The 18,431-nt window shown below is 40.8% G+C and overlaps 1 protein-coding gene across 1 annotated transcript in view; it reads right to left on the reverse strand.

Annotated features, from left to right (window-relative positions):
- The window catches only part of LOC133050002 (cyclin-Y-like protein 1), a 35,473-nt gene extending 19,583 nt beyond the window's left edge, over positions 1-15,890 (reverse strand). Inside the window, exons 1-3 of the mRNA XM_061134089.1 lie at positions 15,577-15,890; positions 4,646-4,720; positions 2,810-2,844 (exon numbers count right to left, since the gene is read on the reverse strand). Of these exons, the coding sequence (XP_060990072.1) occupies positions 2,810-2,844; positions 4,646-4,720; positions 15,577-15,802 (336 nt within the window). The 5' untranslated portion in view covers positions 15,803-15,890. The remainder of the gene's footprint in view (positions 1-2,809; positions 2,845-4,645; positions 4,721-15,576) is intronic.
- Between the last annotated feature and the right edge of the window lie 2,541 nt (positions 15,891-18,431).

Genomic DNA, 18,431 nt, shown 5'->3' on the forward strand with positions numbered 1-18,431 from the left:
TTAGTAGACTTCAGGTTTAATGGCAAAGACTAGAAAATCACCATACTGGAAGACTAATAAGTAACAATCCCCCCCAAAACTTATCATTAAAAGTCAAGCACCTGTTGAAATTCTGCCTCCACCCAAGTGAATCTTCCCATTCTGCCTACTGCCTCTGAGTTTAACCCATCAAAAAAATTAAGCTGAAATTCACTTTTTTCTTCCCCTTTCCATAAGCTTTAGATGTGTTTATTAATAATTATTAAGACTTTAACTTAAAATTTTGTAATATTCTATGCATTAGCGTGGGGCTAAGTGGGTGACTCAGTGGGTGAAGAATCCACCTGCCAATGCAAGAGACGCAGGTTTGATCCCTCAATCAGGAAGATCCCCTGAAGAAGGAAATAGCAACCCACTCCAGTATTCTTGCCTGGAAAAGTCCATGAACAGGGGAGCCTGGTGGGATACAGTCCCTGGGGTTGCAAAAGAGTCATGTCTGACTTAGCAACAAAACAACAAGAAGTGCATTAGTGTAAACTACTCCATCCACATTACTGCACATTAATGGACAATGTGGCAGGATGAGTAGTTTGAACAGGATTCTTAATCAAGGCCTTAGTAGAAATGTACAGTATTTTAATTGTAGGTATAATAGAAAGTATTGTCTGAATCAATATCATTAACTATACTGAATTAAAACTTTTAAACTTAGAATTTACATTCAAAGTATAAATCCAAATTTGAGTGGACCAACCACAAATCTACTTCTTTTCCCACCTTCTTTCAGAGATATCATCTCATTAGAATTAAAAGTATTTTTTTAAAAAAGCTGTACCCAAGACAGGATAAACTGCAGATGATTTTTTATGTTTGAAAGATGAAAAAATGAGATAAAGGAGTAGTAACTGACATGGCATAACAGAGGAAGCACAACCTTGGAACTACAGAGTGACTGGGCCAGGAACAACAAAACCAATCTGTCTTACAGAACCCAAGGCAGGTTCAAAATTCAGAGACGTGGTCGCCAAATCCGTGCAGTGAGGTCTGTCAGTTAGCAAAGTGATGCTTCCAATTAGATCTTAACAGACAGCGAGGGACCATCACATGTTTGAGGGAAACCTCCAAGAAGTCACAGATCAAAGCAGGGAGAAGGAACTGATGGGAATGATAAAAATCCAGGAGCAAATAAAAACTTAAAAAAATATCTTCAACATCTACAGAAGGATGAGAAATTGCATCAGTGAAAAAAAGAATGAAAGGATGGAAGAGAACTCTAAAAAATAAGGTAGACAAAACAATATATTCAATAGAAGGATTAGAGCAGAGTCAAGGAAACCTCCATGAAGTAGGACAAGAAGACAAAATGGAAAACAGAAGGGGAAAAAAATCTGTGCAGAAATATTGCTCTAAAATTTTCAACATCTAACAGGAATCCAAAAGAAAAAAATAGAAAATACCAAAGCAGCACACAAAAAAATTCACTAGAAGAAAAGATGTTCTGCATGTTTAAATGCCCCAATAGCGTGACAAGGTCTATACCAAACCATGTTATGAAATTTCAAAACCCCACAAAGACAGAGGGTACTACAAGGTTCCACAGGAGGAAGGAATGGAGAAAAGACTAACTTGGTAATATACAATGTATCAAATTCAATAGATTTAAGAGCAACACTGTAAATGAGAAGACAAGAGGGAAATGTCTCTAAAACTGCAAAAATTAGTTTCGACCTAGAATTTTACACTTTATCAAATAGAAGGAGTTTCACAGAGGCTAGGTCTTTATAAAATTTTTGCTCATGTGCCTTTTTCCAGGAAAATGTGCTCCAGTAAAACAGGACAGAGGGAAACAGAATCTAGGACATACGGGATCCAACACGAGAGAGCAGTGATGTGAGATCCCAGGTGACTTCACACAGATATCCCAGGAAAACAGGCACAGAGCCAGTCCAGGAATCATTAGTATGTAGGGGGTAGGAAGACAAAAGGTTGGCGAAGAGTGTCTCCAAGAAGAAATGGAACAGATGTGGTTTTGTGGATGGTAAATATTTTTGACAGGCATGTGACAAATGTTACAACATTTGGGGAAAAAAATAGCTGTTAGAAAACAGGCAAGTGAATATAGTCAGGAAATTAATTCCACAGAAAAAAAATGAAGAATGTGAAAACAAGGAGACTGGCCAGGGAGCTACTCAACTATGTTGGGCTGTGTGAGATCATGTTTGCTAGAAAAAGCAGAACTGGATTACCCTGAGAAGTGTGGAAGTGCTCAGATTTCATTAATATTGAAGAAGAAGAATGAAAGGTGCGTAAGGAGGTGGCACAGAGAACTACATGGCTCAGCAAGGAACAACACTTGCTTAGTCATCATAATGTAAACAGGGATTCCGATTTAATAAAAACTGATGCATGTAAAGGGAACAGAAGGAGGGAAATAAAATCACGGTGGACGAGGAAGTTAAGCTTTCACCTGTTGTGCCAAGAAGTCAATGGACGGTGCTAAAAATTAAATTACCTATTACACTTTTATTACTTTGGTTAAAAACTAAGATAAAAAATTTAAGGCAAAAGAATTTAAGGTAGATCTTTATGCTATAATCATATTATTGAAATTTAACTTAAATGTCAGGACCCTTAAAAAAAGAAAAGGGTACTACTAAGTCAAAAACCTTTCTGAATATACTTGATAATTAGGAACTAGAGATTCAGAAATTTTATAAATAAGAGGTTAATGCTAACAGTATTGGATCCATCATACTTTTTAGGAATCATGGCAGACATGCTTTTAATTAATCAAACTATTGATTTCTTAACTTTTCAACTATTTACTTACATGGTTTAAATGGTTGCTCTTCCTCTTTTCTCGCACTAAGAATAAAAAAAAATTAACTGATGAATTCTGATAAAACTACCATAGAAAAATAAGTCACTAATTATCTGATGGATTACCAATATACACAATGAGTTAAAATTTCATTCTGTTTTTTAAAATAATTTCCAACAAAATATATAATTTAAATCACCCAGCAAAATGAATCCTATAAATAATATCTAAAAACTTAGTTTTACTATTGACTAATACTAACAGATACTCTGTATTAGGTACAAAGCAAAGTCTCCATTTACAAAAGAAAAGGACAAAGCAAATTAGGCCAGGTGAGATATTTAGCTAATAAAAAAATTTACCAGCTGCACAGTATGTAGTATTTTCTAGTTCTACATGTACTTTAGTCACCAGGATTAACAGATGACAACTCTAAGTTCCAGTTTCTGGTCAAGCACCCGTGTCTCTGGAAGCATCCTGAACCACTTATTGGTCACCTACTCAAACACCCAACTTAAAAAATACAGGTTCTTGACACACTGGAAAGTAATCTATAAATTTTAACATACATGCTGACCTCACTGAACATACATCGACAGCACATAGAACTGTTTTGCTCCAACAAAGGCCAGAAGAATATAAGCTCAAAGAGGGTCTTAGGCCAAACACTTTCCCATGGCATCACAAGCACGAATTCCTTTAGACTGAGCAGAGACAGGGGCATGGGATAGTGTTTCTTTTACTCTCTCCACCGTCTCTCTACAGTGTGAGCAGCTCATGAGTCTGGAAAAGACTGAGAAATACAGTAATCCTAACTAAAAATAATTGCCTCAAGGCAAAGTACACACACTTTAAGAAAATGCAAACTAGAAACCCCAGGAGCTCCCAGGTTGGAGAACATGTGGTACACTCTGGGCCCTGCCCCCATGCCTGGCCCTCTTCCGTCTGGCTGTTCCTGAGACAGACCCTTGGATAAAAATCAGTAATCTAATGAAAATAAAAGAGGAAAAGAACCCTCTATTTTTTACTGTGCTGCATTACTTCAAATATTATAGAACGTTCACTTCTGGTATTCCTGCTCTCATAAACAACCGAAAAACCTGATCATATATGGCTTTTTAGCAAATAAACTAGGATTTAACATATATTAAGGAAGACAAGCAGGCAAGACAAGCAGGAGTGCAAAAACTTCTGATTCTCATCTTAAAACAAGCAGGACACTGGAAATTTACACAAGGTTTCCCATACTGAGGATAACCTTCTGGAAAATCCCATATGGCAGGCACATTGGTCTGATTACCCTGACCCAGCACTACATCAGGATGAAAGAACTTTGAAGAGCTAAAAGTTCTTATAAGAACTTTTAAAAGAACTTAAAAATTCACATGAATCTGGATGTGAGAGAGGTTCACCCGGTTGAGCACTGTGTAAAATGGTGCCGAAATCACAAGCCTCGACTCCCGTCAATAACAACTGACTATGCAAACCTAACTGTGACCTAAACCGTGTCATTCATCTTTAACTCATGTGCTCTTGGAGCAAAGGAAAAGGACAAAGTAGCATGGAAAAACAGACCACAACTAAATCATGTGGCAAGCTGACTGCTGCTAAAGAAATAGCAAAGTGTATAAACAGATGGTCTAGGTGTTTCTCCTCATTAAAACAGTGACACCTAAATGAAAAATGTATCATCACATATTAAAATAAAACATCACATATTAAAATATTATCACATATGAAAAAAAATATTTAAACCATTCTCAGTGCTTTTCTGTATCTTCCTATAATACACAAAACAAAAACAGTTTTCAATCTTTTTCTTAGGGGGGGGAAACACTGTCTTACCGTCCGTTTGAGATTTGCTCAGGAAAATTGTGCTTGCCCTTGGGTGGTCAGAAGGGTTTGATTCCAAAGCTAAGTCTGCACAGGAAAAAGAGAGAAAAAGGTGTGACAATTTAGTTGAGTAGAAAAAGACATGACTTTTAAAACAGCTACACGCTGATTTTAATCAAGTTTAATAGTCTTAAGAAGAGCGTTTAGTAATGACAAGAAGGAAACTGTAGTAAAGGCAACAATACAAAAATTCTATTGGGAAACAGAAAAATTGTAGAAAGTCTCCATATATGTGGAATAAAACCAGGGCTATGTCTTAGGCTTTTTTGTTTTTTAACTTGCACCTAATCTATGCCACTTTTAAGCAAATCATGTATGTGATTCCCCTCCTACGTATTGATTAAAAATTCAGTCACCTCTCTTTAAGCTGGTATTACTAGCACATTTCAGGAAGTCTCAAGAAGCAAGTTATGCTGTAGTCAATTACTATCAGATACCAGCTCAATCAATCAAATATGCTATAACCAAATGAGCTGCTTTTGGCAAACGTTCTTCAGACAATCTAATGGCTAATTCCAACTACACTCAACAAACGAACTCATTTAGTTGGCTGCCGTTTATCTAGGGGCTATTCATCATGGCAGATTTAAGAGGATTATATAAGAGTTCAATGTTCTGATCCATAGGAACACTTCCAGGATAGTGAGTTTTAACTTTGCCCTCTATTTCCAAAGCTAAACTCTCACTTCTTCCTTTCATGCTGCATGATTAATAGAGGGCTTCAGTAAGAGTACTTCCTGGAGCACATCAAAGGGCTGCTTGAAAAAAATTTTGCCCATACCTACATAAAAAAGGTGGGTCTGCTGGCAGTTCACCTTGCACCAAGGTGGGACAGTCTTCTATTTAGGCAGAAATATCAAGCAAGCACAAGCTGCCATGCTGGACAGTAAGGTTGTTGTTTAAAACAAACGTAAAAGCCCTATGGGCAGTTACTTAGTGAAGTCCACCTCAAACCAATTAAACAATCTTTTAAGAAACTGGACCAAGATTTTTAAAGAGCAACAGTTAAGGCAGCATTTCCCAAACCATATAATAATTGGCCTATTTTTAAAGGGGTCTTTGGTGGTCAACGTGATTTACACATTATCGCTGAGAATCAAAAGAATATATACAATTGATATATTAAAAACTAACCATGTGTTCCCCATCCCGTATGGCAAAAACTACTACAATATTGTAAAGTAATTAGCCTCCAACTAATAAAAATAAATGAAAAAATAAATAAATAAAAACTAACCAGTCCCACAGTGAATTCTGTCTGACCCAGCATTTCACAAATGTTATCTACCTAGAATCCTTTTCTTCCCCAAAGAAAGAATTTTGCATGAACAGTAATTTGGGACTTCCTGGTTTAATGGGAATTTAATTGTTACTGCCAGCACTAGAAATTTACATAGCTAAACCGACTGCTTTGTTCTTCGTGAAAATTCCTTCACTGCATTTGGAGTTTATTAAGCTGTTTTTGGAGAAAATATTCTACTCAACAGTTTTATGTAAAAGACCCATAAAATTATTTTAAAGTTTTTTCCCCCTACATATTTGAAAAGTGGGACGCTGGGAAAATAAATTATTTCAGCTATACACAAAGTTGACAGGCACAGACTTTCGACCTAAGGCTTCTGAAAGGATTCATGACTACTTAACTGTACCAGAAAGTAAACAGACTACACTGGAATCTAAAAATAAGCAGAAATGCTTGCAAAGTAGCCATATGGAATGGTAAAATTTAACAAGAGTCAATGGAAGTCCAGGAAAAATAAGTGTCCGGATCAAAGAGAAGCAAGCTTTCACACACACACACACACACACACACACACACACACCCTGCCAAACCAGGGTGTGTTACAGGTATGCGCACACACACACACACACACACACACATACACACCCTGCCAAACCAGGGTGTGTTACAGGTATGCGCGCACGCGCACACACACACACACACACACACACACACACACACCCCTGCCAAACCAGGGTGTGTTACAGGTATGCTATGATGTGCTACTACGGATCTATACACAGAAAGCAAGAAGGCTGGGATAAAAGAAATGACAACACGCAGGAAAACAGTAAACTTGCCCAAGTGATCAGAAAAGAGCTGGCACTCCCCCTACCCTACCCTAGAGGTTTCAAGGGTGGGCACATGACCCAGAACTGACTGATAGATCACAGCTTTCCTGGAACTTCCCAAGAAGCAGAAGAAGGCAGAGCGGTGCCCTAGGACCCTTAGCTAGTCTGGGGCTGCTGGACACTCCTCTTGCCATCATGAGGGGAAAGGCTTTTCAGGAGAGATCAACAGAGGACAGCAGAACTGAGATAGGCTGTGAGGTCATTGAACTCCTGGGTCAAGTACTGCTTAATTTACTCATTCAACTCCAGTTATATAAAAGTCAATATATATATTTTTTAATTTAAGCTATTCTGAGACATTTTCTCAAACTTGCAACTGAAAGAGACCTAGTTAACCAGCAGTACTGATGATCACAATGAAGGTGGGGAAAGGTAAAAGTCACTTGCTCATTCCTTTAACAAATGTCATGAACAAAAATTTGCATGAGCCAAAATGACCCTATTTAAAAATTAACCCACAGACTTACAACCCTTACTTTTAGTTGTTTTCCTTATACATTAGAAAAAGCTCTAATTAGTGTATAATTTATGTCTTCTTGTTACTAACAACCCTTCTACATCTGACTGTTGCATATTTACTGTTTAATGAATACACAACAGCCCATCAAGCGTTATTCCTGTGCTGGACTTAGCCAATCCCCTATTGCTGGGGTTTAGGTACTTACAACGTTCTATTCTTTGATGAGGAAACTTTTCATCTATTGTTATACAGCTTTTTAAATAAATAATGGATTTATCTCCTTAGCAAAGATCTTCAAAAGTGGGATGTCTAAGCCAAAAGGTTAGATCATTTTCATGGCTCAAGGTACAGTGCTAAACTGCTTCCTGAAGAAGGTGGGGCCACATTAATGTATAATATTACCAATCATGACAGTTTTAGTTCCGACCCCTGCTCTGTACAGTTGAGAGGCGGGGGGGAAGTCCTACTAATATAAATAAGGAACAGCACTGTAGATCTAATCTGTATTTCTTTCGATTACACAGATTTTACTACTTTCCCATAATTATCAGCATCATTTCCACTTTGGTGAGCTGCCTATCATTCATACATACTAAACATACCAGGGCCTTACTGCTGTCAATTTGCATGAGGTTTTCAGAAAATATTAATCTTCTGTTTACAGCCTATATAACAATTTTCTATACAACTTGCACTTTTTGCCAGTGAAAACTACATCACTATTTTATAATAGACTTGACAGGTGAGCCATTAGACAGTAAACTCATACATACACACAATATTTCTGCACACTCCATTAACTGTTTCGCCAAGAGTCTAAGGAGACGATGAAAAAAATCTACCGTACTCTTCACTGTCACAAAGGTAAGACTGTCAACTCTGAAGCAAAGCATTACCACCCACACTTCCCCTCATCCCCTCTCCCACAAGCACACACAGTAATGTTAGAGGTATTTTGAGAAATTACTGTGCATTTTATATGTGAATTCTTCCTAAAATTACTTCTCTAGCAATCTTTAAGAATGTTTTAACCCAGGAGAAATATTCTTGAGCTTATGATTAGAGGTTATCATTAAAGTTATATTTTAAGACCCATCACTTTTATATTACCAATTTAAATTGCAACTTATTTGACAGCATGATAGACTTATGTGGAAAAAGGATGACTAAAAAAATTTAAGTTCGGGTCTTAATATAAACACTCCCAGGAGGAAACCTGCAAAATACCAGGTCACTGAACATTACTTTTCCTCCAACCTAACATTCTATCAATCATGAGGATCCATCTCAATTGCAGATGTTAAAAATATGAAAATAAAGGCAACTTAGGACAAACAAGATGCATTACTGAAGCCTAAAAGTGTTAAAATTATGCTGTCAAACTGTCAATAAATGATTTTTCCCTGTCAAAATATCAGAGACAGGGTAGTGACCAAGAAATCATCTGACTGGAGGAGACTAATGCCAACATACTGACTTCAGTTCAGTTCAGTTCAGTCGAGTCCGACTCTTTGCGACCCCATGAATCGCAGCATGCCAGGCCTCCCTGTCCATCACCAACTCCCGGAGTCCACCCAAACCCATGTCCATTGTGCCGATGATTCCATCCAACCATCTCATCCTCTGTCGTCCCCTTCTCTGCCTGCCCTCAATCTTTCCCAGCATCAGGGTCTTTTCAAATGAGTCAGCTCTCTGCATCAGGTGGCCAGAGTATTGGAGTTTCACCTTCAACATCAGTCCTTCCAATGAACATCCAGGACTCATCTCCTTTAGGATGGACTGGTTGGATCTCCTTGCAGTCCAAGGGACTCTCAGGGGTCTTCTCCAACACCACAGTTCAAAAGCATCAATTCTTTGGCGCTCAGCTTTCTGTATAGTCCAACTCTCACATCCATACATGACCACTGAAAAACCATGGCCTTGACTAGATGGACCTTTGTTGGCAAAGTACTGTCTCTGCTTTTTAGTATGCTGTCTAGGTTGGTCATAACTTTTCTTCTAAGGAGCAAGCGTCTTTTAATTTCATGGCTGCAATCACCATCCGCAGTGATTTTGGAGCCCAGAAAAATAAAGTCAGCCACTGTTTCCACATCTATTTGCCATGAAGTGATGGGACTGTATGCAATGATCTTAGTTTTCTGAATGTTGAGCTTTAAGCCAACTTTTTCACTCTCCTCTTTCACTTTCACCTGCATCAAGAGGCTCTTTAGTTCTTCTTCACTTAATATATTGCAATTAAACAGGACTGTCAGCATTTTCTGGGCCATCTTCTGCGCTCCAGTTTACTTAAAGGTTTACTCCATTTACTGAACTGCCCTATCACCCCTAGTAGTACAGTATATTAGTTTTACGGCTAATAACACATTTCATGTCTTACAGTCATCCGGTGATTTCATCTGAGTCCACACTTTACACCCTAGCCAAGCGGTTCTTGCCAGCAGATGCTGACCTGGGCTGTCTCACGAGAGGGCACACAGCATGCTCCTGCAACCCCCTCAACTGACCTGCTTCCCCAGTTTCTGACCAACCTGGCTTCCAAACTGCTTCTCAACTTGCCTCTAACTTGGTTCTCAGTCCTGCCTTACCTTAATCTTCAATCAAATGCTGTAATGATGATGACCAAGAGATGATATACAGGTAAGTATACCTGGCTTTATGTATTTCTAAAGAGTACTTAGCTCGGGCTTCTTGGACTTTTAAGAACCTTTCTGGGTTGCAAGCTACGGTGATTTCATTTCACATCATACAATGTTACTGTTTTAACTCTTCAAGTTTTATTACTTTAATACCCTAAAAATAAACAATTTTTCTAAAAGGGGCGAGAAAAAAGGTAGTATTTCAAAGCAGAGCACAAAATGACATCAATAAATTTTATCCCTATATGTCATGTATATGGAATTTACAGTCCTGATCTATCAAGGTTTTAAAAATGAGTAAAACCTTGGACAATTCTATACCTCAGAGAAGAATCCCTACACTGCCTAACTCAGAACATGATAAGAATCAAATGAAATTCAAGAGCAATCCATACACTATAGCTTCACTGAGTTACACAAGCCCCTTCACCATGACAAGGCTGCAATCCATGAGGGGATATACTATATAAAGCATAATAAATGACACATCACAGCTTTCACAAATTAACTCAAAAGCCAAAAGTGAACATTTAGCATTTCATAGGAAAATTGATGTCCACTTATCACCCTCAGCCAAATAACATCTTAAATAAATAGTGCTTTGTTGTTGTTCAGTCACTAAGTTGTGTCTGACTTTGCAACTCCATGGACTGCAGCACGCCAGGCTTCCCAGTCCTACACGATTCTGTTTGTGCAAACTCATGTCATTGAGTCAGGCCACCCACTAAAGGAAAGAGGATAAGAGTACCCAAGGGCAAGCATTTCTCCTAGTGTTCTTCCTTTTTCTTCTTTAATAAGCAAATACATATCATTTCTCCTGCTTCTGTCATGGAGATTAGTGTATATTTTCTCCCCATTTTTTTTCAGGTTAACATCCCCTGGAGATGAAGTCATTAACAGTGGAGAGAGCTCCTTCACAGCTCCCTAATTCTTCAGTGTCTGGATGTGCTAGTTTACCAGTCCCTTACTGGACATCTGAATTATTTCCAGTATTTTGCTACTGAAGGTCATGCAACATATGCAGCCTATACCTTCAGAATAAATTCCTTTAGTAGAATCTCTGGATTAAGTGAGACTGTGCAAACTTCCCCTTCAAGGGTTGACCAATTTCCCATTTTTACCAGCAATATATGAATGTAACTTTCTTCAGTATCACCAAAGAATGCAGTGCCAAGTTTCTGAATTTTCTCCCAACACAAGCTACAGTAGTTGTATTTTCATTTCTCTTATGTGTGAGGATATGCTTAAAAGCCATCTGCATTTCTTTTTCTGTGACTTATCCCATTCATATTGTTGTTAGCCTACTTTTAGATTCACTCAGTTTCTTCAAGTCAGCCTATTTTAGGCCCTTATTAATGTTGCTTTTTTGTTCAAACCACTGTTGGCTCTCAGCTGAGTGACTACACCAGCCTCCTAGCTTGTCTCCCTGCTTCATTCTACCCCTGCCCACGTTAGAGTAGCTCGTCTGATCTCCCTCCCCTCTCCCCACGTCTCCTTCGCCTTCTTTAAGAATTATCACCATTCCCTTGCATATAACCTTTCAATGGTTTCCCATTACAATTAGACTAAAATCCGTATTTTTTCTTGTCAAGGTCTACTAGACACAAGGCCTTAACCCCCTGATATTCCTCCTGGCATTCTTTTACTCAGCTGCAGCCACCCTCTTTCTGTCCTCTGCCTACACCGAGCATATTTCCTTCTGAGGACCTCACATGGCTCCCCCTCACTCCTAGGATGCTCACTGTCACTTAAGGAGACCACCCCCAGTAACACTGCTCCCTCCCCAGTCCATGACCATCATTTTCTTTCTTCTCAGTGTCTCGCTACTTGACATTATTCCTGTGTCAACAGGCCCCAGGTACCTCTAGGAAGTAAAGACCAGAGTTAGGGTTTGGGTTTTGTCAGTATAACCTCTGTTTGTCCTGCCCCTAAATGGTGCCCAATAATCATCCATTTCAGTGTACCCCCAAATCATTTATGCTTCTCCCAATTTTCCTTCATCATCTAAGATTTCTTCTAATGCTGTCCTTTGATGTGTCTGTCACCCAAGACCAGCATTAATTTCAGATCTCTTCGAGTGGTAGTTTAGTTACTCAGACTCAAAGACACCGACAGGTTACCAAGACCCACAAAAACCTAAGAGAGGAAATCTACTGTTCAGTGAAAAATCAATGGTAACTTTAATTTGGGGAAAGAACACTTAATGTTAAAATACCTTAATTACAAAATGACTCACCCTATGAATTTAATTAAGTCGTAAGACAAAGCCATAAGACCAGAATTCTACAGGGAAGTACGATACATCACTTTTTATGTCTGTGCCCAGATTAAATCAATATGATGAGATTATAAAAGACAACCATAAAGGGTGGGTAAATGAATGATGCTCCAACCATTAAACAGGTGGTAAAAAGCAGACTGCACAGCTACATGCAGCTGCGTGGAAATACATCCTGGAGCACGCTTCAGGTGTCAGCACGGTTCCAGGAGCTTCCCGTCTTCACTTTACAAGAGAAAGTTACAACGTGGCACACAAAGAACAATCTCATACAATAAACACAACATTCTGTTTATTCGTATACAAAAGGTTCAGGAAGAACCAACACCAAAATATTAATGAAAATTCTGGATATTCTGAGTATGAGTGAATGACTTTTTAGTATTTTGCAAATCTTTTACCTCAGATGTTTACTGTTATCAAAAAATTAAAAAAAAAAAAAGTGTTTATAATAGCTACTGAAAGGAGGAAAAACCTGTTGCTCAGAGGTTTTCCCCCATTACGTTGTCAATTCCTTCCCTACCCACTCCTTGGAGGATGGAAGGAAGGAATCACTTGAGAGAGCAGCTTGCACCAGAGAATGAGCAAAGTTCCTGAGAGGAGAATATAAAGGCCGTTTGAAAAGCTGATGCATAGTAGTAAAATCCGGTAACAGGACCTCAGCACCTTATTTTCTATTATTGACACTAACATCAGCTACATTAGATACACTGTGAAAGGCAAGATAGCGACAAAATTCTTTTGAGTCTATCTGATATTTATACTAGGTTCTTAGGAGTTAACTGAAACAGCTTGAAGAAATCATGTTCTTCTCAAAGGTTTCTGAAGAAAAAAACACAGCATCATTTATGTTTGGTTTTGTCTAAGTAACCAAATAATTCTTCATTGCAGAAAAGCCAAAATGTTTTATATCAATGCAGGTATTTCTCAGTTTCCAGGGAAACTGATATAAAATTGTCTGAAATAAAAACATTAAGAGCAAACTTCCAATGTGCTTGCACCTTACATTTGTGTTCTGACCTCATATTTATGGAAACTTAATAATAGGCAAATGCTGAAATTGAGGTTTCTCTCATCACTTTATGGAATGCCAAAAAAGAGAGACAAATTTAAGTAAAATTTTAACAGTCATGTCAAACATAAAAAGGTAAATCCTGTGCTCATGAACTCTCTTTTTCTAGTTCCCGACTCAGCACTCCCCCTCACTAAATGCTTCGTACCTTACCTGCCCGCTTACCGGTTTCTCCTAATGTCCCTCTGTCCAGGGCACTCTTGGCTTCAATTCGAGTCAGCAGAACAAACTCTTTAAAATATACCAACATGTTTACCTGACTGGTAAATTGAGGCTATTTCACGACTTCTTTTATTCCTATCCATTGTAATAAATGTACAGACACAGAATGGAGAGGTATGTGTTGCTTCTGAGTTGTGAACAATAAACTCAAATGGAAATAACCAAACTGAAGTTGAGTTAGGCCTATCTTATGGATAAATTATAAAATAAAAAGTGCATTCCAAACTTTTTTTTAAGCACCCAACAACTGAATTTGGTGTATCTACCACTCTCAAGTCTGTCTCTTCTGTTCAGTAGCTATGTTACACAGTTATTTCAGAGCTCTAAGTCTTGGCTTCTTCATTGGCATCACAGGGAGAATATTCACAGGCCTTATTTATAGATGGAAGAAGGGTCAGGTGAAATACACCCGAAAATACGTTGTAAATCGTAAAAGAATCATACAGAAGTCCAACTTTGGTCTCCCTACACTAGCCTACTACTGTTTTTTAAAATCACTTAGAGGCTTACCTTATAGCAACAAGCTGAGCAGTTTTCACAGGTATGCACAAGCTTTGTTTTTTAAAGCTACAATTAATTTACATAATTTGTTCTTTCACAGTATCTGACTATTCTGAAAAGGGAGTACTTTCCACTTACAAAGCCATGTCCATCACATGGGTGAGTCCACAGGCTTACCTATTCTAACTTTGAAAGAAATTAAGTAAACCCAAATAAAATTTAAATAGAAGAGCTATAAGACATTTCCTCTATGAAATAAAGAAATACTCTCTGGCATTTAAATGAAACAAGTGGGCCACTGGGGCTTTAACATCTTCACGGCACAATGTTTACTACTTTAAAGAACACAGTCTTTATTAATGAGCCACAGTGTCATCCAGAATCTTTTTTTTTAAAACCTAGAGCTGTCCAGTTTCAAAATTCTAGAGGAAAAAAAAAAAAATCAAACATTTCCTCTCCTCTCTCTCCTCTTCTCCATGACAACCCACCCCCACCCCCAGCCACTTCGTCTTCAGAATTTTACCTGAACACTATAAAAGTTGAATAGGATTCCACTGGCAGGAGGGGGTTGGAAGGAGAGGTAGCCATGGGGACAACTTTCCTGCAGGATCTGCCATCTTAACTGCCAAATCTTTGTATTACAAATTAAAGTCTGAATTTCTTTTTTCTCCTTTGAAACTTTTGACCAACAGTCTCAGGAACCACCCCCAATCCTCCCTTAGAAGAGGCAACATGCAAGTGAAGTTGGTTAAAGCTGGGGAGCTGAAGACATTTTTGTGTCAAAGTGGGAATCTTAATCAGAGCTCCGTGGGATCATCTTTGGGTAAAAACAACAACAACAACAACAACAAAACTATTCCCTGCAGCCGTTGCAGTAACGTTTCACACCGTTCAGTTATTTTAAGACCCCCTCTAACCTTTTTCTTTCTTATCGTTTTCAAATTATAGTTAGAATAAGGTCGCTTCAATCAGGACAACTCTAGACAGAATATTACTTAACGCCACACTAACTCTGTCGATATCAGTTTTGATTTTAAATAACAAACCCTAAAATCTGTCTTAATTGTCCCGAGTATCAACTATCCTAACGAGTGGAAGTGTATTTAGATCCTTACCTCGTTCCTTCTCTTAGGTACCATCTGAATAGGTAAGGATAGGAAGATGGGATGGATATCGCCGAAGTTGGGAGTATTTAAGTTTTCATTGAGAAAAGAGAGAATACATCAGAAAGTCTTTACAAAGTCCCACAAGATGTTAAATAGAATCACGAACAGGAGCCACAGACTTGAGGGTCTTGGGTCGGGTTGCGAAAAGGGAATGGGGAAGAATTGGGCGTTCGGGTAGAGAAGAGGGAGAAAGACTGGCCGGACGCGACGGAGAAAGAATAAGGGGTGGGGACGCCAGGCAGGGCCAGCCTCCGTCCTTGGTGCCCAGCCCCGAGAGAGCCAACTCCAGGCAGGAAGGAGCCCTAGGCGGCGGCTTCCTCCCGGGGGACCTGGGGGTCGGCGGAGGCCAGAGGTAAGCCCGAGAGCAGACGGCGCCGGCCCCGCGAGGGGCGAGGCGCGCCGGCCGCTTCCTTACCTTCGGGCATCTCCCGGTCGCTGATGTGCTGCAGGTGGTGGCCTTCACCCGCTCGGAAATCCACCTCGGTGGGTTCCACGGCAGCCGGCGCCGGTGCTACGGCCACCGCGTCTCCGGCCGCCGCCTCGTAGACCTCAGACTCGTAGTCTGGCTCCGCCGGCCCCGCGCGCCGGCCCAGCTTGGGGCTGGCACTGGGGGACACGCAACAGGTCAGCGTGTTCCCCATGGGGCGCCTCCGCTCCTCGCCGCCGTCGCCTCCGCTCGGCCCCGGACTCCGCCAAGCTCAGACCGCCCCCTCCCCCAACAATGGCGCGGCGGGCACCGGCAGACCCGGGCTATGCCTGGGCTGCGCCGCACATGTAGACGCGGCCTCGCCTGCCTCTCTCCTGTCCGCCCCGCCGCCGGCCCGGAGCAGGGCTCCGGCCCCGGCCGCACCCCCGCTGTCTCGCCGCCGCCGCCTCCCCGGAGTCAACCAGTCAGTGAAGGCGGCGACCAGCCCGGCTTATTTAGAAGGGGTGGGGACCCGACGAGCGCTGAGACGCACAGCCACTGCCGGGAGAGAGCGCGTTCGGAGCTCCTCCTCCTTCCGCCGCCGCCTCCCGACTGAAGGCCGCTCGCCTGGCTGGCCCTTGCCAACCGGAACGCGTCCTTCGGTTACCTGGTTACCGCGGACCAATCACACACAGAGTTTCCTCCCAGCGCCCGCCTCAGAGAGCAGGCACGTGACCCACAATGCCCCGCCCCCACCCCGCGACTGCTCCGCCCCTCGAGTGGCGCGCCCCGGACTCCTCGTGCGGCACTCGGAGCTTTCCGTGTCCTTCGGGAAGCATTGCGGGAGTTTGTGAATCGAAGCTAGAGAGTCAGTGGACCCTATAGAAGGCTTGTTAGTAAAGAGTCAGTTCCGTTAAGCAACTCGGTTTCACCGGGTCTGACAGCTGACTCATTTGATGCATTCCTCAACGAACTTAGTTACACCCGAATTGTTGACAGTTTTTTGTAACTAAATGCTCCTCTCAAATTGACTTCGAAAGAGTGTTAGTTTCCGCCTTCAGTTTAACCATAGCAATCCCCCGGGTCCTCAATAAAGAGCTGTGTCCGTGTCTTGAATGAGACTCGAGGACGCGTCACCCCCCCGCTTCCTCATCGGTAAATTAGGGACGGAACTCCTCCCTCCCAACTCTGAAACGCTGGGATTCAGCAACTCGATTTTCTCGCTGTTTCTTCCACGGCACGAGTCTCCAGGTTTCCCTACTTTCACCGGTCACATAAAGCATAAAGCACGATTTTCTCATACAAAACTGAAGAGTCGCAAAGTGAAGTACCACGGTTTTGATTTAATGAAGGTGATGGTAAAGAGATGTTCCCAAGGTCACATGATTGCTCAGGGGTATGGCCAGGATTTGGTCTCCGATTGTTTGGATCCGCAAAGGCACCTTATTGGGATTATAAGAAAATAAAGGTAGAAGTCAAATTTGATTGGAAGTGGCATAGGATTTTCTCTAAGGGAGAACAATTTTTTGAAGTGGATTTTAAAATTCTTTCCCTTCGTTCAACATTGGTTAGTCCCTCCCACTTTCTAGGCACTGTGTTCCTGCAATAGCCCTGCCCTCGATGAGCTCCGTCAGGCACATGAGAAAACAAAGGCTTAGGAAGTTCAGTTGTCTGAGGTCAGTCACACTGCCGCCAAGTACTTGAACCTGAAATTCAAACCTAGATCTGTCTAACCCCAAAGTAGGTTCTGGGGTAAAGAGCTTGATTTTTTTCCCCCCCAGAAACATGAAAGCCTTTGAATGTTGTGACGTTAAGGAGTCACAATCAGGTGGTTTCTAGCGAGGTCACTCTGGACAATAAGGAGGATTGATGGAAGAAACAAGAGCAATGAAGAGACTTTATATTCATCTAAGAGCGGAATGAGAGTTTAAACTGAAGGCAGTGACAGAGACTGGTGTGGTGGGAAAGGATTTGAGGTCATTTGGTGACTAGATACGGAGCAAGAGGGGGAAAAGAGAGGCAAAAATGGCTGCTAGGGTTCTGACTTAGGGAACTAGGGAGAGCACAGTGACTTTTTCCTAGATAGTGCAGAAAGAGGAAGAGGTTTGAGGAGGAAGATCATTTGGGGCTCTGTTAATGAGAGCATGGAATTAGAGCTCTCCAGTTGAAAGTTAGATGTAAACTTCTGTAGGCCAAGTCCATTTTGTGATATCCCATCTTATGTTTTTGAAAATAACACATACTAAATCAATTTTAAAATGTAGTTGGGGAAATCCCCTAACGCTGTGCTGACAGTTAAGACTATAATATTTTTCATGGAGCAAATTGGAATCTATGGTTTTAGTAAATGACATGTCCTATGTAAACTAAAACTGTTAAATGAGAACAATATTAAAATTGTCATTGGAGTACATACAAAGTAGTTGAAGCCATGGGTGTAGAAGTAATTGCCTCGAGAAGACATGTATAATAAGGAAAGGAATGAAGGAGGGAGAGAGGGAACTTCAAAAATAGGGAAATTTAAATGGCATTTAAGTAAACCTGCCAAAGGGAGAAGTGGAAATCAAGGGACCTGTGTATTAATCAGAAATGGCTGATCAGCTGAGTTCCATGAGGGTAGAAATCACATCTGCTCTTTTCTGGAACAGAGCACCTAGCACAGTACCTGGCCAGTAGAAGCTCTAATTTGTAATTCCCTAAACAGAGTCCAGTGTTGTCCAGAGGGCAGGAAAGTTACAAATACCACTGACCGTGGTACATGGGTAACTGAGGATGGGTGCAAACTGGAAGGCAAGCAGTGAGTAAAAGAAATAAATAGGAGGTGATAAAGTGGAGACAAGGATTTTCTTCCCAAACATTTGACT

This window comes from Dama dama, chromosome 31, assembly GCF_033118175.1.
Source record: "Dama dama isolate Ldn47 chromosome 31, ASM3311817v1, whole genome shotgun sequence".
Taxonomy (NCBI): domain Eukaryota; kingdom Metazoa; phylum Chordata; class Mammalia; order Artiodactyla; family Cervidae; genus Dama; species Dama dama.